At 37.1% G+C, this 24,759-nt stretch overlaps 5 protein-coding genes across 7 annotated transcripts; 1 reads left to right on the plus strand and 4 right to left on the minus strand.

Annotated features, from left to right (window-relative positions):
• Nucleotides 1-152: 152 nt before the first annotated feature.
• LOC121750740 (molybdate-anion transporter-like) lies at nt 153-3,716 on the minus strand. The gene is made up of 8 exons (XM_042145339.1): nt 3,425-3,716; nt 2,414-2,558; nt 2,172-2,340; nt 1,626-1,896; nt 1,188-1,453; nt 888-1,106; nt 674-776; nt 153-569 (listed from the first exon to the last, which is right to left on the minus strand). Exons 1-8 carry the CDS (start codon nt 3,573-3,575, stop codon nt 505-507), a joined length of 1,389 nt encoding a protein of 462 aa, XP_042001273.1. The 5' UTR covers nt 3,576-3,716; the 3' UTR covers nt 153-504.
• A 5,766-nt stretch (nt 3,717-9,482) lies between these two features.
• Nucleotides 9,483-11,364, plus strand: LOC121753331 (rhodanese-like domain-containing protein 14, chloroplastic). 2 transcript variants are annotated; one of them, XM_042148593.1, is made up of 6 exons: nt 9,488-9,794; nt 9,879-9,925; nt 10,364-10,456; nt 10,560-10,698; nt 10,831-10,933; nt 11,114-11,364. In XM_042148593.1, exons 1-6 carry the CDS (start codon nt 9,599-9,601, stop codon nt 11,226-11,228), a joined length of 693 nt encoding a protein of 230 aa, XP_042004527.1. In that variant the 5' UTR covers nt 9,488-9,598; the 3' UTR covers nt 11,229-11,364. The 2 variants fall into 2 exon arrangements, with proteins under 2 accessions (XP_042004526.1, XP_042004527.1); XM_042148592.1 differs by having other exon boundaries at nt 9,483-9,794; nt 10,560-10,933.
• Nucleotides 11,365-11,960: 596 nt separating this feature from the next.
• LOC121752537 (MYG1 exonuclease-like) lies at nt 11,961-14,105 on the minus strand (the record flags this gene model as incomplete). The annotated part of the gene is made up of 5 exons (XM_042147663.1): nt 11,961-12,355; nt 12,924-12,995; nt 13,153-13,272; nt 13,373-13,564; nt 13,923-14,105. Coding segments are annotated over 5 exons (795 nt in total), but the record flags the coding sequence as incomplete, so codon positions are not given.
• Nucleotides 14,106-15,998: 1,893 nt separating this feature from the next.
• Nucleotides 15,999-20,110, minus strand: LOC121752261 (vacuolar protein sorting-associated protein 26B-like). Of its 2 annotated transcripts, none has more exons than XM_042147239.1 (12): nt 19,942-20,110; nt 19,669-19,741; nt 19,502-19,576; nt 19,096-19,170; nt 18,939-19,011; nt 18,642-18,686; nt 18,355-18,466; nt 17,890-17,956; nt 17,514-17,558; nt 17,252-17,307; nt 16,836-17,011; nt 15,999-16,498 (listed from the first exon to the last, which is right to left on the minus strand). In XM_042147239.1, exons 2-12 carry the CDS (start codon nt 19,669-19,671, stop codon nt 16,320-16,322), a joined length of 906 nt encoding a protein of 301 aa, XP_042003173.1. In that variant the 5' UTR covers nt 19,672-19,741; nt 19,942-20,110; the 3' UTR covers nt 15,999-16,319. The 2 variants fall into 2 exon arrangements, with proteins under 2 accessions (XP_042003173.1, XP_042003174.1); XM_042147240.1 differs by having other exon boundaries at nt 19,669-19,766.
• Nucleotides 20,111-20,982: 872 nt separating this feature from the next.
• On the minus strand, nt 20,983-24,442 carry LOC121750259 (outer mitochondrial transmembrane helix translocase-like). Its single transcript, XM_042144765.1, has 6 exons — nt 24,122-24,442; nt 23,255-23,555; nt 22,395-22,553; nt 21,886-22,181; nt 21,492-21,632; nt 20,983-21,264 (listed from the first exon to the last, which is right to left on the minus strand). The coding sequence occupies exons 1-6, from the start codon at nt 24,320-24,322 to the stop codon at nt 21,259-21,261; spliced, it is 1,104 nt and encodes a 367-aa protein (XP_042000699.1). The 5' UTR covers nt 24,323-24,442; the 3' UTR covers nt 20,983-21,258.
• Nucleotides 24,443-24,759: the final 317 nt, after the last annotated feature.

The raw sequence follows: 24,759 nt of genomic DNA on the forward strand, positions 1-24,759 counted from the left end.
TATTCAGCTTTGTGTTTAATATTAACATTTTGCAATTTCTTTTGATGTGGTACAAAAAATTGTGTTATTAATCCCAAGACCTTGAAATGATCTGCACATAAATCACACAATAATAGCAGTTGGGAGTTGCGCAAACAAAACACGCGACAAAATTGGCAAAAGCAAATTAAATTTGCTTGACAAAGCTATTGTATTACAGTAACAGCAAATGGCTGATACAAAACTGGGCAATGTGGATACTTGAAATTTGTAGAACTGGAAATTATGGGAAGTATTCGACTAGCCTTACAATCCAAAATTTGTAGTATGGTGTAAATTTGCACATTTCTGTTAGAGAAAAATGACTCTCTCTCCCCTCTTCTCACAACCATCTTTTTATGCAGCTTTTCTGATAGTGCAAATAATTTAAATAATACTCCATGCTCGACTACAAACTACTTACTGTCTGCAATTTATGGCAGAAAATAGTTGATCATCCTTCATCCCAGATTCAAACTAAATCAATCAAGCATCGTTTAGTGGCTCAACCTCACTGTTTCTCTCCTTCATCATAGCCCAATCTTCAGTCTCTGAAGAAATTGAGACAAAAAATTGAGACGTCTTGGTTACTACTTTCCACATAAATCTCATGCTGTGACTAGTCAATATTTAAGTTCAAGCAATGTTTACTTACTTGGCTTCTCTCCAATTGCTGCAAGTCGTCGCTGCAAGATGGAGGCCACAAAGAGGAAGATGGAGCACATACCGAACATAACTGTGATAGGGAATGCATTGACCTGCAACAAAACAGAACAATTATGAATCCTGATTTGGGACATAAAACAGGATTTTGAACCGATATAACCAAACATGAATATAAATGGAGGGGAAAAAACAGAAAGACGTACGTTGTATAGAACAATGCAAACAAAGATATTGAGTGGGATTCGGAAGAAGTTCATGATAGTGCTTCGAGCCTCCTCAGGTATGTACTGTGATCTCATCTTCATAATGGATGGCCAGAAAAGCCCGACACAACTTTCAAAAGTGCAAAAGCCAAGAAGTTGGATACAGCCAGAAAATGAAATGCTGCCGCCTTTCTTCTCTGGAGCTGCTGGTATTAAGAACTATCATAGAGCAAAGAGAGGTAAGATATTGACCCCTCAGCCAAGATTATATCAAGCATAAGAACAAAAACTTGGACATACATTTGTCAATATGGGAAGCATTAGAGCAGCAGATGAAACGATGAATACAATCTGCATATAGCTCTCCACTCTAACTGTGTTGCGGGCCAACAAGCGAGATGCAATCGAGCTTCCCAACATTGAAGCCAACATGAATGTAGCAAAGATAAAACCATGGGGAATATCTTCATCGTTTGGGCTCAGGGCAGGTGTCCAGAGGAATACAAATGTATACATCGAACCTTCAAACAGAGATTGAATTGCACCAAGCAGTGCTATCTTTTCATCTGACCAATGAAAATTATTGAGTCAGGACACAACTTCAATTCAATCCATTTTATAGGGGTGTCAAGCTTGGCATATCTCTTTCCTTGCATTACTATCAAGGTGGTGAAAGATGTAGATGGACCTATCCTACGGTTAGTAAATATACATTTCAGTTAAGAAAACTATGAATACCTGAAGCAATTGCTACGGCTGCACCCTTAAATTGAGAGAGCAAGTCTTTGCTCTCTGAAGGGTCACCATAGTTCTCACTCCATGTTGATAATATCACAGTCATTCCAATAGCAAGAAATATGGCAGCAGCATCAAAAGGAGATACGGGCCCCAAACTAAAAGAATCAACTAGCAAATTTCCGAACAAGCCTGCTACAATAGCAACAAGACCATTGCCAAGGAATATTGCCTTGGAGAAAGTTACTGAGAGCCATTGCTGTTCAAATCCTCTCTGAAAGAAAGCATTGAATGCAATCAATACATAATAAATTCGTAATAATGTAAATTTGTAAAAAAGACCATTTATAGATAGAAGTGAACTTGATAAAAAAATTCAATGCAAATGCAAGTTCATTACAGCAAGAAACAGAACAAAGCAGCACTGAACCCATTACATTATGAGATGAGTTTCTGCATGATGCTGTCACATCAAGATAACTATGAGCTAGCACAAGTACACACACATAACTGGAAATTCAGCAGGGTTATATTTAAAGAAGACAATACCTTGAAGTGCTCTGCCACAAGCCATGACTCAAATGAAGAAAACAAGAGAGATGTGGCAATACCACCCAAAATGCGTCCAACCATCAGAACTCTGTACTGAGGAGAATGCTTGGTAATGCAGCTCAGTATATACGTGATACAGTAAGTCACACAAGCTCTCTTTCGCCCCCTACAATTTCATTACATGCACGTCAAACAGAGAATATATCACAGTAAATCAAATTAGCATCACTTCAGCTCACTGTTTATCTGCTAGAGATCCAACAATGGTTCCAAACACCATGGAAGAGCCAAATCCAGCAATAAAGAGTTGGCCAATCTCACCCTTCCCGAAACCATATGTACTGTAGAGGTAGTAAACATATGGACCCTGCAGCCAGTCACCAGCTGTTTCCACACGTAAAACAAGCCGTCAGAAAGCAGAAATATCAATGTTCACAAATGCTTCGAGAATAAAAAGGAAACCATTAAACCACTGTTCAAAATCAAGCATGATTGAATGAACATGACAATTATATGGTGATGGGGAAACATGATTTACAGTGTCTATAGTCATTAATTTTAATAAATTATCCAGGCACTGTATTTACTAAGGTACCAAATTCTATCAATTAAGATTCAAATAGGCATAAAATAATTAAATCAATCAGCCACAGAGTTACAAATTCATAAGCAGCAGAACTTTTATACTTGTATATTGTTTCATAAGCAGAACAATCGATGAATCAGCAGCAGACACATTATGTAAATCGACCCAAACACAGACCCCACAAGCTCTCACCTGATAGTACCTAACAAACTCAATTTCCATTTATTTTATCATAGTACAGAATCAAACTAAACAACCTGTTATAACGAACTCAGACAAGTAGAAATGACTTTAAGTTCAATAAACATTCTCCAGCAGCATATGTAACCATATTAAACAAACTCAAATTCAAGTAAGGTACAGATCCACAAGATACAACACAGAAATCAAATCACATTCATACAAATCAGATCCAGAATCAATCTCATACATTAAGATCACACACAGATGCTCTCGAATCATAGAAATCATACAACACAACAAAAAACTGATACACATAGAAATCCCCGTCGCAATCCAAATCATGCAGAATTCCACAACATCACAGCATTTTGGCAAGCATTTCTCCTCCCGCTCAAATGGAACTTAGATCAAATCAAATTTTCCACGCAATGCGATATCGAAAAGGCCTAAGATCCGAGATCAGGAAACGAAATCCACTTACCCATCATGAGCGAGTAGACGAGCAGGTAATTGTTTTTGAACGAATTGAAAGCTGAAGACGTATTAACCCGATCCTTGTTACTTTTGCTGAGCTCAAGCGCAGCCACCACCGCGGTTAGGCCGCCGAACACCATATAGTAGAAAATCTCCATTGTCTCTCACCTCCACTCTTCACTCGTTCAGAGAAAAAAGAAAAATCGAGGAAAAATGAAAGAAGAGCGAGAAATTTTCGAATTATCCTCACTCAGGTTTAGCTGTATTCCGCGTGTATGTATATATGCACATTCACACACACTAGAGTGTGCTTCTCTGTGTAAAAGTATCTACGCTGCTTTGCCAGAGCTGTTCTTGTCACACTCTAATCTCCTTTGGTCTCGACACGTGGAAGAATTGTAAACGTCGATTAGTGTCGGTACTTGGATACCGGAGCAGGCCGGCAACGGAAAGAGAGGAGTCTGGGCCGTTGGATTCGAATTGTGGGCCCGTCATTTAGCGGGGTTTTGGATATTTATCATTTTTCATCAAAACAATATCGCATTTAATTTAACACTTTACTAATCCGTATACAGTTTATTTGCAATTTACGGGAACTTGCATTTAATAAATTGGCTCAATTTATGATCATCCATGTGCATATTTCAAATTGTCTATTTAAATACTAACTTTTCTATTTCTACCAACGTTGTAAAGATGCTTGAATTGAGTTAAAATAAATTACTCCGTACTGTATTTGCTTTAAGAAAAAAATTATAAAAGGGCGTTTTAAGAAAAAAAAGGATGAGATTAACTCGTCGTGCTAATGCTGATATTCATTAAACTGAAAAGATTTGTTGGTGGTTTAATCAAACATTTAATTCACCTATAAATTTAATTTTTCTTAGCACTATCAATAGGTAGAAATGAATAGTCTTCAAAGCGAAACCATTAATTTATTTTTATTACTAATTTATAAAATTCCTTTTAATGATCAGCTACAAGTTGCATAATTTTGTAGTAAGTATATTTATACTATGATTGAACTCTCGGCAGTCACGTTGAACTTATAGTTAATACAAAAAGAGGATTTGAAATAGAAACAAAAACAATCAATAGGTGCTTGAACACATTTTATATTTATTTGATTACGAGATTAACAGATACGGGGGTATATAATTTTAGGTTTGTCCAAACAACAAAAAAATCATATTACTAGTACTATTTTTTTACCTAGTAGTAGTAGTACTAGTGTACTACCTTTACTAGAAATTAGAATTGATGAAAAATGTGAGAAATATTTTAACCTGGTCTAGTTGTTATTGAAGTCATAAATTCAATTTTATTTATAAGGAGTAGTTATTTACTCCAAAAATTAGCATCCAATAAGAGAACATGGTTTCAGGCTGCCTTCCTCACTCAGTCACTCCGATTCCGACTCCTATTTGGCTAGTTGAATGTAGCATGAATTAAAGTCAATGATTGTAGTGGCATTAAATAATGTCCCATGCAAAATGGGATGGATCTCTGCATCATGACAAAAACTAGAGATCTAGGAACTAAGGGCATCAATAACCCCGACCCGGTTTCAGGCCTCAAGTCCCCTCCACGTCATCATTCCTCTACAGTTGCGGCCCAGGCCCCAACTGCTTTAACCCTGCAGGCCACAACCCGGGCCGCAACTAATAAATGATAATATTCACCACTTCAACCTATTTTACACATAAAATAAAAAACACCGGAAATTTATAACACGGAAAAGTTAATTTTCGATCGAAGATTGAAAATTACAACATAGAAATCGTTGAACAATTATAACACGAGAAATTCATACTTGTAAAAATTGAAAACGGCGAACAATTATAACACAAGAAATTCATTTTTAATTGAAAAATAATAAATTATACACTAAAAATAACTAAAAATTATAACATAAAAAAATGCAAAAAAATGCAAAAAAAATTTAAAAATTAGAAAATTGCATCCGGCTCCCCTCTTCTACATTTCCTCCCTCTTCTTCCTAAAAAAAATGCATAAAAATTCAGAAAATTCCCCTACAGTAGCGACCCAACCCCCTCCTGCCCTCATCTCCATCGCCGGCAAGGCCGGGCCGCGGGACTGTCACCGAGCCGCAAATGCGGCCCCGGGACCGGCCTAGGCCGTGACTCCACCTCCTCCAACGCTTGGGCCGGGCCGGGCCTCGCGATTTGCGGCCCGGCCATCCGCGTTAACGATGCTCTAATAATTCCATCTAGTTGTATTGCCTTGATGCCTTCAATAAGACCGACACTATTTTATAACGTTTCGGATGGCTATGGTTTCTATTGAAGTAAATATAATATACTCCATTCTAGTCGTATACTTTTTCTTGTCGAAAGATAGCTGTCTCACTTATTTTTTAGTAAAACCTTTATTTTTTTCTCTTATTTTTATTCTCTTCATCTCTCTATTCTCTGTTTTACTTTGCTCTTTCTATTTTAACCTTAAACAAATCAATTTTTTAAATTCGATATTCAAAAGAAATGTCGCAACTACCTTGGGACGGAGGAAGTATGTACATGTAACATTCTTCACAAATACATTAAATTTAACACTCATCCTACTAATAACCACACGACAAAACGATAGTTTATTTATTAAAATGGAAAATTTAACACTCGCTCCGTCCAAAAATAACTGACAAACTTAGACACGAGTTTTAATGTTCAATTGGTAAAGTAAGAAAGAGGTAATAAAAAAGTGAGAGAAAGGAAAAAAAGTAGTGGGATGAGTGTTAATAAATTGTGAGATTCACAATATAAATGATATATAGGATTATTATTTGTTGAAAAACTTTCTATATTTAGACTTTATTTAATTTTAAAGGAGAATCCAAAATGGTAAAAGTAGCATATTTTTCTTTTTATAAGAAGTATAAAACTCTGCTAAGTCCTAAGGCCATCCACAATAGGCGCCCAGCGACCGCCCAGCCGAGCGCCGGCGCTGGGCGATCTATTGCAGCCGCCCAGCGGGCGATTGGAGAGAGAAACCGCGCAGTGCTGGGCGGTCGCGTGGCGCTGGGCGGTCCGTTCGGCGCTATTGCAGAGCCCGGATCGCCCAGCGCACCGCCTAGCGCGAAAAAATATTTTTTTTTTCGAAACACTATATATACGCGCTTTGTTCGTCATTTTCATTCGCACCACTTGTTTTAACGAGTACTCTCTCTATCTTAATTTCTGTTCAAGATCAACAACGCAAAATGAGTAATGCTGGTGGTAGTAGTGGTGGTAGCGGAGGGGATGCTGAGGAGTACGAACGTCGAATGGCCGAGGCGTTGGACGCCTATACGACCAACGCGATAAACCAATGGATGGAAAGGGCCTTGCAGCCGGCGATACCTCGACCTCCCCCAGTGGTCCACCGCCGCAGTGTGATTGATCGGGATCACGTAGCTGCACATCAGCGCCTATACGAAGACTACTTCGCACAGGAGCCTCGGTTCAACGCCAACATTTTCAAGCGTCGTTTTAGGATGACCAGGAACCTGTTTATGCGTATTGTCAAAGCTTTAGAGTCTCGATATCTGTATTTCCGCTACAGACACGATGCGTCTGGCAGACCCGGCCACACACCTATTCAAAAGTGCACTGCGGCAATCCGGCAGTTGGCCTACGGAGGCGCGACAGACATGTGGGACGAGTATCTCCACATCGGTGAGACGACTGCCTTGCAATGTCTGAAGAATTTCTGTCTGGGAGTGATAGAAGTATTCGGTGATCAGTATCTGCGAAAGCCTACCACCGAAGACTGCCAAGATCTGTTGCGGATGCACGGGAGTCAGCATGGGTTCCCGTGTATGTTAGGCAGCATAGATTGTATGCATTGGGACTGGAAGAACTGTCCCGCAGCCTGGAAGGGGTTCTACACGTCCGGCTACAAGGGAAAGAATCCCACGATGATCCTGGAGGCCGTAGCTGATTACCAGCTTTGGATTTGGCACGCGTATTTTGGGATAGCTGGTTCGAACAACGACCTCAACGTCCTCAACTCGTCGCCACTTTTCAACGAGCAGTGTCAGGGCGTCGGTCCGGCCATCAGTTTTGTCGCCAACGGCAACCAACATGATATGGGCTACTACTTGGCGGATGGGATATACCCTAGGTGGCCCGTCTTTGTGAAGACGATCCGATGCCCAGGAGATGCGAAGAAGGCCTACTTTGCGGCACGGCAGGAGTCGGCGCGCAAGGACGTGGAGCGCGCATTTGGTGTGCTCCAGTCTCGATGGACGGCAATTAAGGGTCCAACGCGTTTGTGGGATGTCCAATGCATTGCTGATATCATGTACGCATGTATTATCATGCACAACATGATTGTCGAAGATGAAGGTGTCGAACTGACCAATTAAGTCAACGACGATAATGAAGCCGGTCCAAGCCACGGCGTGGCCGCCCCCAACGTACGGAGTGGGGTACCTCACGATGAAGCCGGCCTCTTACAAGCACACGCCGACATGCGCCAAACGGCGGCTCATATTCGACTCCAAAAGGATTTAATTGAAGAGTTATGGGCACGGAGGATTGACCGCCGTTAGTTTTTTTAATTATGTAATTTTTTTAATTAATGTACTTTTTATATTTTATTAATATTAGTGAATTTTCTCGTTTTTGTGGCGTAAATTTAATTCCGTATATTGTGAGATTATTAATTATTTCATTTTGTATATATTTGTTAATAGTGATGTGGATAGTATTATTAATGTTTCCCGTATATGTCTCGTAAATTAAATTCCGTATATTGTGTGATTGTTAATTATGTCATTTTATATAATTGTTATTAGTGATGTGGCTATTGATGTAGCTGGGCTATTTATGATGTGACTAGGCTATGGCTGGGCTATTTATGATGTGGCAGGAGGATTTTTAGTGCTGATGATGTGGCAGTGGCTAGGCTATGGCTGGGCTATTCCTATTGTGGACGGCCTAGCCATGTGCGATATGCAAGGATCATGGTTATCTACCACTATGCATGACGAAGTTCATTCACCTTCACAAAAAAAACAATCATTAGGGAAATGTTATTCCATCAATTTAGTCAAAAGGCTCAAACCCGCTGACATTAGCACGTGACTTGTTTTTCATATTATAGGGCATGGCATTAAATACAAATATATGTACTATAGGATCGCTACAAAATAAAACTAATTTCAAATTCAGAACATAGAATTTTCGATACTGCATATTAAACTTATTAATACAAAAATACAACTTTATTAATGCGATATGTAAATTAACACAAAGACATAAAATATATTAACTATCTAGTGTTAATATACTTACAGCTTTATGTTGCCAATTTTAGCATACAAAATTGAAAAAGTTATGAGTTATGAATTGAAAATTGATTAGCATTTCATCACGATCCTATAGGAGTATATATATTCACATTAAATTGATATAATAAAGTGCAAAGCCATTCTATACCCGACACATCACATACGCGTAATTTATAAATTTGATAATTTTATGAAAAACTATGAAATAATTAAAACGTCACCAATGCTCAGAAATTATCTGTAGCATATATGATACCACTCCTTTATATGAATCCACATATATAACACATACACAAATGGTGCTTGCGTGTGTGTAGTGTGCGTTTTAATATTCAGATATTGTTTCAAAACCTTTTAATAGTCAAATGCTTTAAGTTAAAGTTTGATAAACACTAAACACAAGAATTTTTTTATGTAGCACATTATTATATACGATAATTTTGTAACACGCACTGTATTAAATAAAGAAACTGAGAACATGTTTTGAACTTAGATATATCTCAAACTCAATCATACCTAATTGGTTTCTAAAGTACTCCAGTGTAGTAGCATGATAGAGAGAGAGAGAGAGTTGAGAGAGAGGGAATGGTGACTTATTATCCTAAAGCAGGAAAACAACAAATGATAAGAGATGTAGGAAATCCCAAGTAGAAGGAAACCTTCTCACTACCACCACAAATTCAGATTGTGAAAGCACTAAAATATCTAACATTTCCAATTTATTGGCCCACCTATTTCCTCCATTTCAAATGTAGAAAGCATTTAAATATAGAAAATCAAGAATCAAATCATTAAATAAGCCCCTCTAATATCAACCAGAGAAATAGACATCATCTAAATCTAAGGAAAGCAAATCACAGCACCAATATCATCAAGTTTTGGGGTAGGAAAATGGTTGCTGCATTTACTTCCATTAGCCCACACCCACTATCTTCGTCTCTACATCACAAGTTTCAACCTTCTCTTCTAGCCTACAGTTTGAGCTCTACCACTGAATCTACTAATTTATCCAACAGAGGGAGAAACTCAAGCACCTATGGACCCTTGAGAATTCAAAACGCAGCAACCAAGCCAGCAAAGTCGCCAGGTATGTTTATGTAGATCAATCATTGAAAATGCATGAAAATGAATGATAGTATATCTGAATGTTTCAATTCTTTGGATGAATCAGCTGAAGAAGACTGGAAGATAAAACGACAAGTTCTACTGGAGAAAAAGGTAAAATGGCTATAAACATGGCCATGCGATAGCAAAAAATGCATGATATCAATTAATGAACATAACTGTCATGCTACGTCACAGTATTAGGATAAAAGTTGTATTAGGACAAAAGTTGAGGCCTCAAATTCATATAAAGAGCTTTACCATGTAACGGCAATCCTGTTTCCAAACCTGACAACTCTTTCACATATAAAAGTTGCATATCGACTGTCTATTGAAGCTCAATCAGCATTGAGAATAGATGAAAATTTCAAGAACATGCAAGGCCTTATGTATGTTAAAATATAAAACCATCTATTATTACAAGTGGAAACTCTTTCAGTGTAAACCATGAATTCAAAATTAGATTCAGTATGAGGGAATTTTACATTTATTAGTGAAAGCAATGTAGGCTGCTTAGTGTGAAGTGGACAGGGATAACTAGAACTTGTGCAGGTAAGAAGTGTCGACGTAAAGGAAGCATTGCGACTTCAAAAAGAGAACAACTTCGTCATTCTTGATGTACGCCCAGAGGCAGAGTTCAAGGAGGTAAATTACAGTACGCCAACTTATTTAAGAGGTCAAAAGTTGAGCAGATTTTTGTCTCACTTCGAACATTCTGGCCTCACTCTCTAATTGTTTCTCGGTTTAGGCTCATCCAGCAGGTGCTATCAATGTGCAAATATACCGGCTCATAAAGGAATGGACAGCATGGGACATTGCTAGGAGGGCTGCATTTGCATTCTTCGGCATCTTCCAAGGAACAGAAGAGAACCCTGAGTTTATACAAAGTAAGATCTGTAGGATATTGTATTCCTCTACCCTGCTTCTGCTAAATATATACTCCCTCTATGGGTGCCTATTTTTTGCTTTTTCTTGCCAACCACAAAATCGTTTACTAAGTCTACAACTTGCACAATCAGGTGTAGAGTCAAAACTACCTAAGGATGCTAAGATTATAGTGGCTTGTTCATCTGGAGGAACAACAAGGCCAACGCAAAATCTTCCAGAAGGGCAGCAGTCAAGGTAAATGCATTATTAATGCATAGCTAAGGTTTTGTTGTCCTAACCCAAACAGCAATACATGTTTTGAACTTTGATATATAACCACAAACACCCTAAAAATGTACATCAAAATATATGCGTTCTTCCAAGGTAAATTAAAGAAATAAGATGATATCATTTGCTTCATAACACTCACTGCAGGTCATTTATAGCTGCTTACTTGCTGGTGCTGAATGGCTTTAAGAATGTTTATCACTTGGATGGAGGAATCTACAAATGGTTTAAAGAAGACCTGCCATTAGAATCTGAAGAGTGAAATTCGGTAATAGAGATGCTTTTGAATAAACCTGAGTGTAGATTTAATGAACAGTAAACAGTTTCCTTAACAGAATTGCTGCAAATATGTAAATGGTTTCGGAAATCAATTGCCTGCACTTTTCTATGTTCTAAAAGACTCCTTATGCTCACTTGAAACTGTACATCACCCAGCACTATTATAAATAATACAAATGCTGCATTACAAAAAGGAAACTAGAAGTTACCCCAGGAACTCATGAACATGAAACAATACTATATCATATTTGAAACTTCTCTGTGTTCATTAATCAAATCTGCTTACTGCAGTAGATACGATGAATGTTGGACATGCAACAACTAATATATAATTTGAGTGGCTTCACTTGTCAGTATTTCTTACTTATTTTCCTCCCAAATTTTAAGGAAAACAATGGTATCACATGAATATGAAGTTAACTGTGACAGCTCAACCCACAATAAAATAACATAACTTAAGAAGAAAATAATACAAGTGCATCATATGTCAAGCTCATTCATATTTGGATTGACTCAAAATTGCTTGGTTAATAAGAGGGTCACTTTGCAAGAAGCAAAAACTGAGAACATATTGCTTAGATTAAAGTTATTCAGACTTCCCTATCACGAAGGACCACAGTTATCAATCCTCTCCATGTCTTATTTATAAACCCCATCACAAAAGAATATATATTCAAAGAACTTGATAGTTGATAGTGATATACACTATATTAGCTAATGGAAGAAAACCAGCAGAATTTTGGGAGAAATTTTTCTTACAGCTTCATGCATGTAAAGTGGCTGAGTGCAGTTGGGAGGGGGAACTAACTTTCATATTACATCCCAATAAACCAATGTGGCATTTTCTCCAAAACAAATTCCTAAGTTAAGTTGAATTCTTTATCATGCTAGCATCAAAGATGTTCTTGCCATTGCTAGAGCACCATCATAAGTTCTATTTCCTCCAATAAATCCACTTATATGCACAAAGGTGCAGCCACTAATTCCTGAAACTTGTGAAAGTTCATCATCATTCAAGCCCCTCCAAGAAGGTGGGAGAGGTTTGCGACTATCAAATTTATCAGGTCCAACTGCCACAGCTTGCAAGCGCCACTTTTCGCTCCTGTCATCCTGAAAATTGCACAGGGAGAATCATCAATTAGTAAAATACTTAAAAAGCAAAAGTTATTATGAGACCTCAGCTTTCTTACTCTGCTAGTTCAAAAGGAAAAGAAGTTACCCAATTAGATTGAATTAATATAGTTGACTCAAGTTTTTCTACACATTGCTACATATCTGGCTGAAGAGGTAAAGAGAAACAGCTGTGTAGGTTGACTGTTAGCTTCCCAGTTGAAAACTCACAATACCAAATGGCTGAAGATAGCTTTAGCTATCTCAAACTTCCATTTCAGCTAGATTGCTATATCAAATAGTAGTTGCTTTCTATGTATCCATTTATGCCATGGGAGCATTTATCTATAGGACTTGGGTAAAAGAAGGGAGAGAAAATGCATGCAGAGATAGATTAGGGTTGAAACTTGAAAGTTAACAACCCTATGACACTCCACTACCTCATGCTGTTAAAAAGTTTAAACGATTTAATCAGAACTTGGTAAAAGAATAGAGTTCTCTGCAGACCACTACGTTCACATTTATGTTCAAATCCAGAGAGAAAGATGATGAGAGTCTTAAGGAGTACCGCATAGACAACATATTTGATGCTAGGAGTGATCTTCAGTTCCTTCTCAAGTTCAAAAATGTGAAGCTTCCACTGCCAAAACATTATATTCATCAGTTATGATAATATTCTCCATTATCAAACAACTTACCCACTAACAGAAGTTCAGGAAGAGACTTAAAGGAAAGGCCTTGCAGAAAAAATGTGGGACAGTATCACAAACTTTTGCGTAAAGTCCATTGCAATTTACAGGTACTGAATTCGTTAGCATAATGATTTCACCACTTGAATCTATACTTTTCCTTGCCAAGAGACTATTCATGACAACCGATCGAGCTGGCAACCATGATTTAGCATGAAAATTGATACACTGGGAAAGATGTATAGAATATTCAGTTGTAAGTATAATATCTTGCCAAACATCATTAAAATTACTAGGCTCCATAAATACAGAATTTCCCAAGTAGAACCTCTAGGAACTCATTGCCTGCTACTTTCATTGCTTGTTGAAAGGATTCATCCTCTTCTGCAAGGGATTGATTTGGACATATCCAGTCAGGATTTAGTCTTTCCACTCTTGATGACAAGCTTGTATTATTTACAAACCTTGGAAGCTGAGTAGTGTTGTATTGACTGATTCCATTGTCTACAGCATCAATAGCCTGCTTATGCAAGGTGAGTATAACTCGTAAAAGTACAAGACAATAAAAAACCATAATTCCAATCACCACCAGCACTCATGTAAAATATTTCAGGGACATCCTACGTTTATCGAAAAGCATCAGCTAAGAACCCCTTCCAACACAACAGACACACTTTTGAGCAATATAGGATACTAAATGAAAACATTACAATAAATAGAAAACTTTATGATCTTAGGGTGTTCAAAATAATTAAGACGAGACTTCAATTTGTTCAATAGTTTGATATGCTCACTCCACTACATGAGCCATGTAATATAATGGTTCCGAATCAACACCTACAAGCAAACGTAAATGTGCAAGTATGAAAATCATGTACCTCTATAAAGTTCTTGTAGACTGTAAGAAATAAGCGATGCACATCAGGATGGTCTGAGTCCAGCTGAACCTCTTTCGCAATTATTTCTTTTCCATAATGCTGGGATGATGAAGGAATCAAGACTATCGTAAATAGAATAGTAACAGATTTTATGCTTGAGATAAAATACTTAATTAAAGTACAAGTTCACAAACCAAACAAGCAATGGATGAAAATCAACTGAAGATAACTATAAAACTACAAATATAAACTAATAATCAGCTTTTATACCCGCATTTAGGGACTGAATAAGAACACGCAAATTCAAGAGTTATTCGAATGGAAACACAAAGGCAATGCTTCTCATATACTATCATTAGTATTCCTATCAAGGCATAACAACGATTTGCTAAAATTAGTCAACTACATCACACGAATACTTCTAAACTTGAACGCAAAATATTTTGACCATATGCATTTAGACAAACATAACCATACTAACTCAACTCAATCGAGAATTTCATCTCAGCCGAAGTGAACCAGCAATTTCAGAAACTCCAGAGGGTGTTGAATTAGTTGACGTATAGAATAGAATAAAAAGAAGACTAAGATTGTGGGGTGATATCATTGTAAATGTCTTATTTAATGTACATATTATATTGAATGACTACGAGAGATATTAACCACGTTATATTATATTGAATGACCACAAAAAGATACTCCCTCTATCCTAGATAATTTATCCCAGTTTTCCATTTCGATCCGTCCCATATAATTTGTCTCATTTCTCTTTTTACCATTTTTGGTAGTAGACCTCATATTCCACTAACTCATTCATACTCACATTTTATTATAAAACTAATATATAAAAGTATGACCCACATTCCATCAACTTTTTCAACTCACTTTTCATTACATTTCTTAAAACTCGTGTTCGGTCAAAGTGTCCCAAATTATCTGGGACGGAGGGAGTATGGACCAAGGAGTATGAGGATGACGATCATGTGTCTTGTGAGAGGGTTAAGGGGGGAAGACGATTTTTTCTCCTATGTTTGGTTTCCAAAATAAAATAATACCAAGATATAATCTATGATTGAACTGTGAGATTAATTTAGTCATAGGGGGTTAACTATGACTAATTATTCCATAATTATTCATCTAAGATTGAGTTGTGTGATTGAATCTCATGAACCCAAACACACTACAAATTTAATCCCGGATGCAATCTTGCAAACCGAACATCTAGTATAATTGATCGAGTCCTAGTTTTTCTTAGATGTCTTTCACGGATAAAGAAGCCAATTTTCTGAGTTTATTAGAATTGGGTTATCCACACTTACGGATGTCAATCGAGCCAACTCGTTTGAATTTTTTGCCAATATTATCAGATTATCGGGCTATTCAAGTACATGCCATTTATGTAGTATATTAGTGTTATAAATTATTCACGCTAATCCTAAATTTTCGAGCTTTTGGCTAAAATGTCAGATCAATAGGGCTCAAAAAAGTTACGCTTTTTTAAAACTAATCATGGGAATTTTAGGTCAGTCTTATGGGCTCCGGTTGATTTTGGGTCAATCTCGTGATATTCAATTTAGAGTCATTCGGGTTGTATTTTTTTTAGTTTATAAAATTCCAGCCATAATTCTATAAAATTGTGGGAGTATTCGGGTTAGTCCATAAATTTCACATTAAATTGACATCCATATCCACGCGTTAAAACTCATTTATAACAAACTAGACCTTCGTTGTGATTATGTGACTGAAACTATATTTCAGGCACAACCTTAATTTTCTTGAAAATACGTATCTCATGTTTTCAATTTGTGGAAATCAATCCACCAAATAATTACTTAGCTACATAAATATTCTCGGTAACTATGTTGAAACAAGATAAAGACCCCTATCTCGCTTTAACTGTGTATTTGCCACACAAGTCGGCCTTTTTACTAGGCCCAGGATATGCCCTCAAAAAGCCCATTGCTCCAAACTCAAACTCAAACTCAAACTCAAACTCAAACTCAAACTCAAACTCAAACTCAAACTCAAACTCGACTTACACTGTACATTGTAGTACAGCTTATAAACACGTAAAGATACCCAAATATGAAGTTGTGATTATTCAGATCAAACCACACAAGAATTAAATATGAAATTGACACAAGATCCGACCGATCCTGGGGAGTACAAGAGCCTGTTTACTGTCAAACATTTTACCCAAGTGTATCAAACTTGCCAAAAATATAAATCTGGACAGCCAGGACACATACTTTTCCCTTTGTACAGTATGTATGTGTTATGTATAATAGAAAAAGGTGTACAACAACAAGAGACAGTTCTTACTTTTTTGTCAAACGTCTCAAATCAAGAGACCCTGGGGGTGGAAGTAATTCAACCTCAATACCTGATTAACTTAAATCACTGTGTTTCCCCAATGCGGTATATTGTGATCTCCTGTTGCTTGAAATACCGACGGTCCTCTTCATCAACAAGTACAAGGTTTAAGTAGTACTTTACGCTAAATTTGTTGTTGATGTTCCGACAAGTGGGAGTCAGCTCATATGGGCTGAGGAACAATCTAATTGGAATTGATTCACCTGCAAACCAAGTGCTTGTTGAGAATATCATCCCATCAATTAAGTAAAACTAGCTATTAGTAATTGACTAAGATATATAAATAACCAGTTTTGCACCAAATTACTAATAATGAAAAGTTTAATCAACTAAGGTGAGCTGAAGAAAGTTAAATAAAGTGAGTTGAATTAAACAAAAACTTCCTTAGAAGACAAACAAGAAGAACACAGTCGAAATGAAGAGGTAAAAGGGAAAACACAAATTTCCAGAGGAGGAAAATTTAATGCAGTCAAATACAGAAAGCCCTTGCATCTAGTTTAACCGCTAGTTCATGCAAGCAACAGATAAAGGTCAGCATACCTCTGACAGGAGCACCATCCATCAGTTCAAACTTTGCAAGAGTCTCGGTCTCAACATGGGTGTTTGACCCTGACCCTGTTGATTCCCTCCGTCTAATCTCCAGATCCATATTTTTTATTTTGATTCTAACAAGAAGAAAGTATATTTTCCCTATAATAACATCTTTCAGATGATACCTGGATAAATCAGCATTCCAGTTCAATATGAGCATGGCAATCAACCTCTAATGAACTTCAAGATTTGAGAAAAATTACTAATTCTAAGTAACAAAACCACTCAAATAAGGTCTTTTTAATGATCCACAGTTGCAATAATCATATAATACTTCACCTACTTGACCTAAGAGACAGCAAGACGTGCAATTCAGTTTTGTCTCAAATGGACTAGTGAAGTAGAGCTGAGTTAGAATTGCATACTTGCTCTTATTGTACTCGAACTCGATATGAAGGCAGTCCTCAATTCCAACTTCCATCTACAAGTCCAAATGAAAAGTAAAGACAACGATTACAGGCATACTGCTGAATGGGTGGGACGGCGAGCATTTTACATTCAATAGCTTTATCGCATACTTAATATATTATACTGCATCACAAAACACTCTCAATGGTGTTTTCATGCACAAAGTTGCTCGACCATAAACTTCAGACTAATGTACAGCTCAGAACATATAGAATATACCTTGATGCTGTTGTTGATTGATGGAGGAGGGGTATAATTCCAGACCTGAACATCAGAAAAGTAGACAGTATTTGAGTACGCCAAGTATAACAACTGTGGCCACAAAGCATTAGAAAGATTCATCCAGTTAGCATAAAAAGGAATCAGAGCTCATACAAATGAAGCAAAGACATAAAAGTTTCTTATGCCACAGCCTAAGAGTGCATGAATTTTCTATTAAGCCACAGTTTTACCAACTAGGCTAAATAATTCATGGCAATTACTGCAACAGTGCCATACTGCAAACTCATTACAATTAGTATCTTAATCATATATGGTATCCGAGTATGGCAAACAAATTAAGAGTATATGTGCAAACAAGAAGATGCTACGTTACCACAAAGTCTTGAAAGTGTGTAATGCTTCCACCATAACCCCGGCTTATTGTTACTTTTAGGACATACCTGAAACAAGCACAAAGATTTGACGAAGTTGGCCAACCAATTTGGCAAATGACACTGAAAAAATTACGAGTTACAGGGGTGGCAAATCAAGCAAAACTGTAACTAAAAGGATGCAATTTCTCAGCTTTCAGTACACCTAAAAATATACAGGCCATTATAATGCAAAAAGAATATGGGAGCTTTCATAACTTCAAGCAACTAACTAAGATCCTAGCTGACAGCTCATTGACACAACTTCAACAAATCAAACCACAGAAATACTAATGGCTAGTCTGACCGATATCCAAGTACATTTTCTACATAGCTAAAATGTAGCAAAACAGAATGCATAGTCCATGTCAAAGTTTAAGAAGAAATAAATGCACTACATTGAAGAATTAAGAAGATGGGTAACTAACCTAAGCCGCACATTAACCCCATTGTATGTCTCATATGGCATTTCCACGGTTGAAAATTCAAACTGAAATGTTTTCCTTTCATATATTTCTCCCGGAACATCCAGCTCACGAACTATATAAACAGAGTGAGAATTTCCGTAAGAGGATGATGTTTTCAACTGATAAAATGAGCTAATGGGCCAATTTTCTTCAGTATATGTTAAAATGATCAGAAAGGCTGAAAGTGTAGAACACACTTAGTTTGTTATGTAGCTTCCATAAAATACAGAATCCAATAAAATACTCACCCAAAGATGTAAAGTCATAGAAATTGCCTTTGTCGAAATACATTTCTGCAAACAAAAAAAGGTGTTAAGAAGAGGTTGTTGGACAATAAGTCACATCATCATCAATTTTCAATCTTTTAGTAACCCTTCATGATATTTGTACATTTTGGGTACCTAGAAAAGAGACTTCACAGTTTTGGTTTAAGATTTAGGGCGGACAGCAGAAAAAGAAGACCACACATAACTAGAACACACATTACAGAGTGAACTACATGTACAAGCTCTGAATTACATCCAGGATGCCAAGCAGAAACATACCTATCTGACCAAGAAGCTCAACTTTGATTCCATTGTGTTCCACCTTCTTCCCTGAAACTGGTTCAACGGTAATCTAAAAAGAAGACAAATGAACAAAACTCAACTCAGACGCAACAGTAACGTGGGAGTTAAGTTGGCATCAATGAAGATACCTTACCGTGCCAGTTATATTATCTTGACTGTGAAAGAGTGGAACTGTTGTTGCTTGACCATTATCCTTCTTAATTGGGATCTACAGTGAAAATATATGAGTGCTAATAATCAGCTACAGAGGAATGTTAGAAATTAACAATGCAAACTCAATATTAGCAGAAACTGCCGGATCAACAACTATCAATTAACAAATGCAACAAAAAATACTCATAGAGCATTAATATTTCATGCAAAACAAAATAAATGCATACATCACAAAAAATAAGAGCATGTATAATGTTCAACATTCGAGTTTTGATCCTCGATAAGAATAGGTAACTCAAGGCATTTGACTCCGAGCAACTTACATGAGAAATTCAACTGCATATGAGTATTTAAAATTCAAATCAGTAACAGTTAGAAAATGATACCTGCTTACGGTTTTTTCCATCTGAGAATGTAACTGAAATGTGGCATGCTGGTTTGAAAGCTCCAACAATAAAATTCTGAAAACCATTAACCCAGAGGACAGATAAACAACAGTAGGGCAAAAGAAATCAATTAATCAGTACTGATAAACTAGGAACAACGACTTTACCATTGCTAAAATTCAACCCTTGTTGAATCCAAATCCCTGATCAACAATCGACTGGCAGTTCAAGCTACAGCAACTGCACGCAGATAATTAGGGCAGATCTAACCATAGAAAGAAAAAAAAAAGAGTACTTCATAAGCTTAAATGCAATATACTAAGTCAATTAACAGGTAAAAGCGTAAAACTGACGCACTCAAAACCCTAAAACTGATCATTTCTTTTTAGTTTCAAATTGAGAAGATAATCTATGCGTGAAATGGAGGATCAATAACTTACTGATGAGAATTATGCCAACAATCGGAGAAGAAAGTATGAGTCTGTGATGTCTACGAGAAATGCGAACTGAGAGAGAATGGGAAATGTTATTCTTCTGTCTAATATTCCAAACGCCAACTAAGCGAGTCTGAATATTAGACTTTGTTTGGATGGTGGGTATTATGTTAGCAGAAACATGAAATAGACCTTGTTGGCAAATACAAAACCCAAACATTCCCCTAAATATAAGTGCAGCGTACTTATATTTAAATTCAGGAAATGGGAAAAACGTCTATCCATTTAATTTAATCAACTACTAACAAAAAAGCAAAACTACGTTGTGAAGAAGGTCCTCGTCAAAGTTGAAAGACGACGTAGTTAGACAGTTGCTATTAATCAACTAAGGAAGGAAGCAAAACCCGGGGGATGGTATGTAGTGAAAAAGGTTCTCGTCAAAGTTGGAAGACGAAGTAGTTCGACAGATGCTAACAATATACAATGAACAAAGAACGTAAACTGTCACGTCATAAAATCAATCACAACACCAAAAACTAAATAAGTATATTGGAATATTTTGGCCTTTATAAGCCGGAAAAGGGATTAGACGACCCATCCAACCCATGTGGACGACTTGAGCTGCTATTGACTTTTGTTAAATGCCTTTATATTTTACTATAAAAGTAATATTTTCTTATCTAGAAATGAGTCATTTTTATTGAGATAAATCAAAAAAGAAAATAGATTATCTTCGTTGAGATAGAGAGAATAAAAAACACACCTATGGACAATTTAATATGAAGAATAACTTCAACAATCTCGGTTATTTTGGAGGAAAATAATGTTTACTTTCATGCTCATTTATTACTAACATTTTTTCATTCAAATCACTTTCTCATTTAAATTGCTTCTTTCAGATATTATTGAAATTGTAAATAATATTGCAAATTTATTTACCAGCTAGATAGTACTAGTGACTATGCTAAATCAACAAAAAAAAATTAATTTGGGGCAGGCTCAAGCATCCTTATAGACTAAGCCTGGATTAATAAAGAAAACAATGAATGAGGAAAGCATTAACATTCCCACAGAATTAACATTTTATCTCACAAAATAATTGGAGTATTAGTACAAATTGGAATAAAATGGTAAAGCAGTTTCCGGCAACGGTGAACCAGCCCAACCACAATAAGCCAGTTCCATATTCCTCCACTGCACAATACACACCACATGCCATGGGAAACTGGCAAATTTCCATAAAATGCTCAACTTTAGCCGGTTAGGGGTTATGGAGGCAAAACCTGCCTGATGGCGCAAAGATAACTCATTTCTTGCGCTCAACTAATCCTGGAAGTAGAGACGGGACAAGTAAAGATCAGTAAAGAGGACAAGTAATAGCAAGTACTCTTGAGTGGGACTACCAGTATAAATCATATTGGATGTGTTCATTAACTTGATATAATGATAAAAAAAATCAAGATAGATTGTATTAATAAAAAATCTTGCTTGACTGATTTGAATGCTCAAGATTGGGAAAGAAGAAAATTCTATAGCTCACTAATGGCATTTTGTACCTGATAGTCACCAGATCCTCTCTGCCACGGCCATCCTGATGATTGTGGGCTTAACATGCTGAATTCGCTTGCTGCAACGGTTGTTCTTGTTGTGGTAGCTAGAACGCTCTCCAAATCCAGCTGGGTCAATGGCCTAGGATCCTGACATTATGGCACAAAACATGAAATAAGTTGAATATTGATTCTAAATAATATCTTGCCAAAAAAATAAGATACGCTCATGATATTTTTTACTTGAACTAGATGATCAATCAATTTCATCTAAAACGCTATTATCCTATATATTTAGCAACATACACCAATAGTGTAGTTGCACGTGCAACAAATGTATTTTGGCTGATGGCGAGCAAAGCACAACAAAGGCGTGTATTAACAAAAAGAAAGGAATACTGACCCTAGAAGAATTTCCATTTTTCTCGTCATTGAGTAGGTCCCTAATTGGATAGTAGGCGGCCTTTTTGCAAAGCTCAAGAAGATCCGAACCTGTGCATCCATCACAGAGACTGGCAATGTGATCATAATCGATATCATCTTCAACATTCTCATCCTTCAATATCACCTTCAATACTGCAACTCTCTCCTTAAGATTAGGTCTCCCAACTTCGAATGACTGTGGGAAGCGCCTAAGAATTGCTTCATCAAGTTCGGATGGACGATTGGTCGCAGCAAGAACCATCACCTGAGCATGTTCTGCATGAAGACAGTGAGTGAATTCAACCATTAGATCTTCTCAAGTACAACAAATTTGATTACATTCGCCTCATTGTAACTATTATATCACCTTGACTGCAAACCATCACTTAAGGGCGAGAAAAACACAAACCAGGGTGCAGGAAAGATCCACCTCAAGAGAAATAAACATGGTAAAAAATTATCCTGCAGGGATTCTAAAAGAATACGTACGATCCGTGGTGAACCCATCCCACAAAGCCATAAATTCAGTCTTCATGTTAATTAAAGCTTCATGGTCTGAACTCTTGCGCTGACCCAAAAAACTATCCACTTCGTCAATGAATATAATAGCTGGCTGAATTTTGTATGCCAAGGTGAATATAGCAGTCACTGCAGAGAAATATAGTTAGGATATCTTTTAACAAAGAAAAAGATAAAGTTCATTAAAAATTTATAGCATATCCAAAGTTTCTACATCCAAAACTTATCAGCATTGGTCATTCAAGTCAATTGTAGCCAATTCTTGGAATCATATGAACAAAAGCATCCAAAAGATACAGAAAAATGAAGAATGTCAAAACATCCACTACTCACTCCTTACTCAATGAGCAAAGATGAACTCTCAAATCATAAGTCATGTACCCATAATCTTGGAGGCCAAATATTGATTGGGTCTGATGAAAGAAATTCATACAGCTTTAAACCCTCCAATTCCTGGATTCAAGTGATAAAAGGTAGTACTACACTTTTATCTCACTGAACACTGTTATTTCCAGTTTGGCATATTTTGATACTTCACAAATATAGTAAATGAGCTCTAGGATTTCTAGTTCTGCTCACTTAAACTTCCACTAATAATAAGAGAAGTTGGCCAATTGTCCTCTTCCTCTAAATTTGCATCAGACAGGGCACCCTGGCATTACATTTTGTTTATATTAGCTCCCATTAAATTTTTCCAAGGATTTTAACTTTCAATTGCAAAGAGAAAGCACCAAAAGCAGCGGAAAACATTCCACCTCAAAATTAACAATAAAATGAACATGTAATAGGAACAAATAATTTTTAAGAGGTGATATAACAATATACATTACCCAGTTTTTGGGCATCCCCGAACCATTTGCTCATCAAGTTCGATATTCTCACATTAATGAAAACAGCTCCTGATTCTTTTGCAATAGCTTTGGCGAGCATTGTCTTCCCAGTACCAGGCGGTCCATATAGCAAAACACCTTTTTGAGGAGAAAGAAGCTTCCCATGAGAAAAAAGGTCGGGTCTTCTTAAGGGAAGAATAACTAATTCATTTAATGCTTCCTTAATAGAATCCAATCCCCCAACAGAGTCAAAAGTGACATCGATATCATCGGGGTTCACAACATCACAGGCTATTACATCCTAGAAAAAAAGAAAAAAGATCGAAACTGATGATAGTAAGCATTACATATTACATTTAGCTGGCATGTAAACTGAATGGTCCAAAACTTTAAACACATACAAGAGAAGAGTGTCTCAAAGCTCTTTACCAAAAATATGTTTCTCTGACTTCATTCAAACCCCAAATCCAGAACAGGATCCATGCAATACTACACTACTTTTTCACAAGAATGACTTCCACTATTCACAAAAATACCATACATGTATTTCTCTACTTGGTAAACATAGTCATAACCAAAAGGACAAATTGAGTATAACATTTTTACACAAAGAAGTAGGAGTATTGTAATTGTAAAGTCAAAAGTGCAATTGCTCCAAACTCAACAGGAAACAACTAGTGTGAAATTTGAACTGGCATAGTCATTAAACAAGGCTTTCCAAAAACAAGAAGCATGTCACAATTAGACCTAAAAAATCAACCACGCAAACGCATAGCTAGAGATACCAGCCACGACACATCTACAAAATACAATTTCAAATATTACCACCACAGAAATAAAGACGCATAGTGATAGAGAAGCCGTAACCTCGTAGGAATTGGTATCAATGAGAGGGCGCCCTAGACGCCTGGCAATTTCCTTTTTATGGTCCATAGCTTTCTTCGCAGCGTCGCGATTAGGGTCTAAACTCCGAAGCCCCATGAACAGCACCAAACAGCTCAGAGCTGCGCTCGCCGCGTAAAGAAGCAATTCTTGCACGAATCTCGTCTCCGACGAACCACCCTTCATTCCACCTGAACAATTCTCGGAGAAGAGCAAAATCAAAATTCTTGGTTTGTTTTTGGAGAATAGAATTTGAAGAGGAAAATTGCAAACGAGGGAAGATCGGGAATAGCAGATAGTCGTTGAAATTACTGAAGTACCCCCACTAGAGCATTTTGGATTTAACGACGTTAAAGAGCATCTACGCGTGCAGGACATCCGCGCGGGACGTCCGTCATTAGGCGAGGGAGGGGTGGACCGTGGACGCGGACGTCGGCTGCGGACACAGCACATCTGCGGCTTTCCGGGACGTCCGCCGTGACGTTCGCCATTGCAGTGTCACGACAGATGTCCCGATTTTTTATTTTTATTTTATAGATGTCCGCCGGGATGGGGATGCCTGTCATTGTGCAGTGGGATGTCCTTATAACGTGACATGAGATATTTTTGGAAAGTCCGTCGGG

Source organism: Salvia splendens, chromosome 10 (assembly GCF_004379255.2).
Source record: "Salvia splendens isolate huo1 chromosome 10, SspV2, whole genome shotgun sequence".
Classification (NCBI taxonomy): domain Eukaryota; kingdom Viridiplantae; phylum Streptophyta; class Magnoliopsida; order Lamiales; family Lamiaceae; genus Salvia; species Salvia splendens.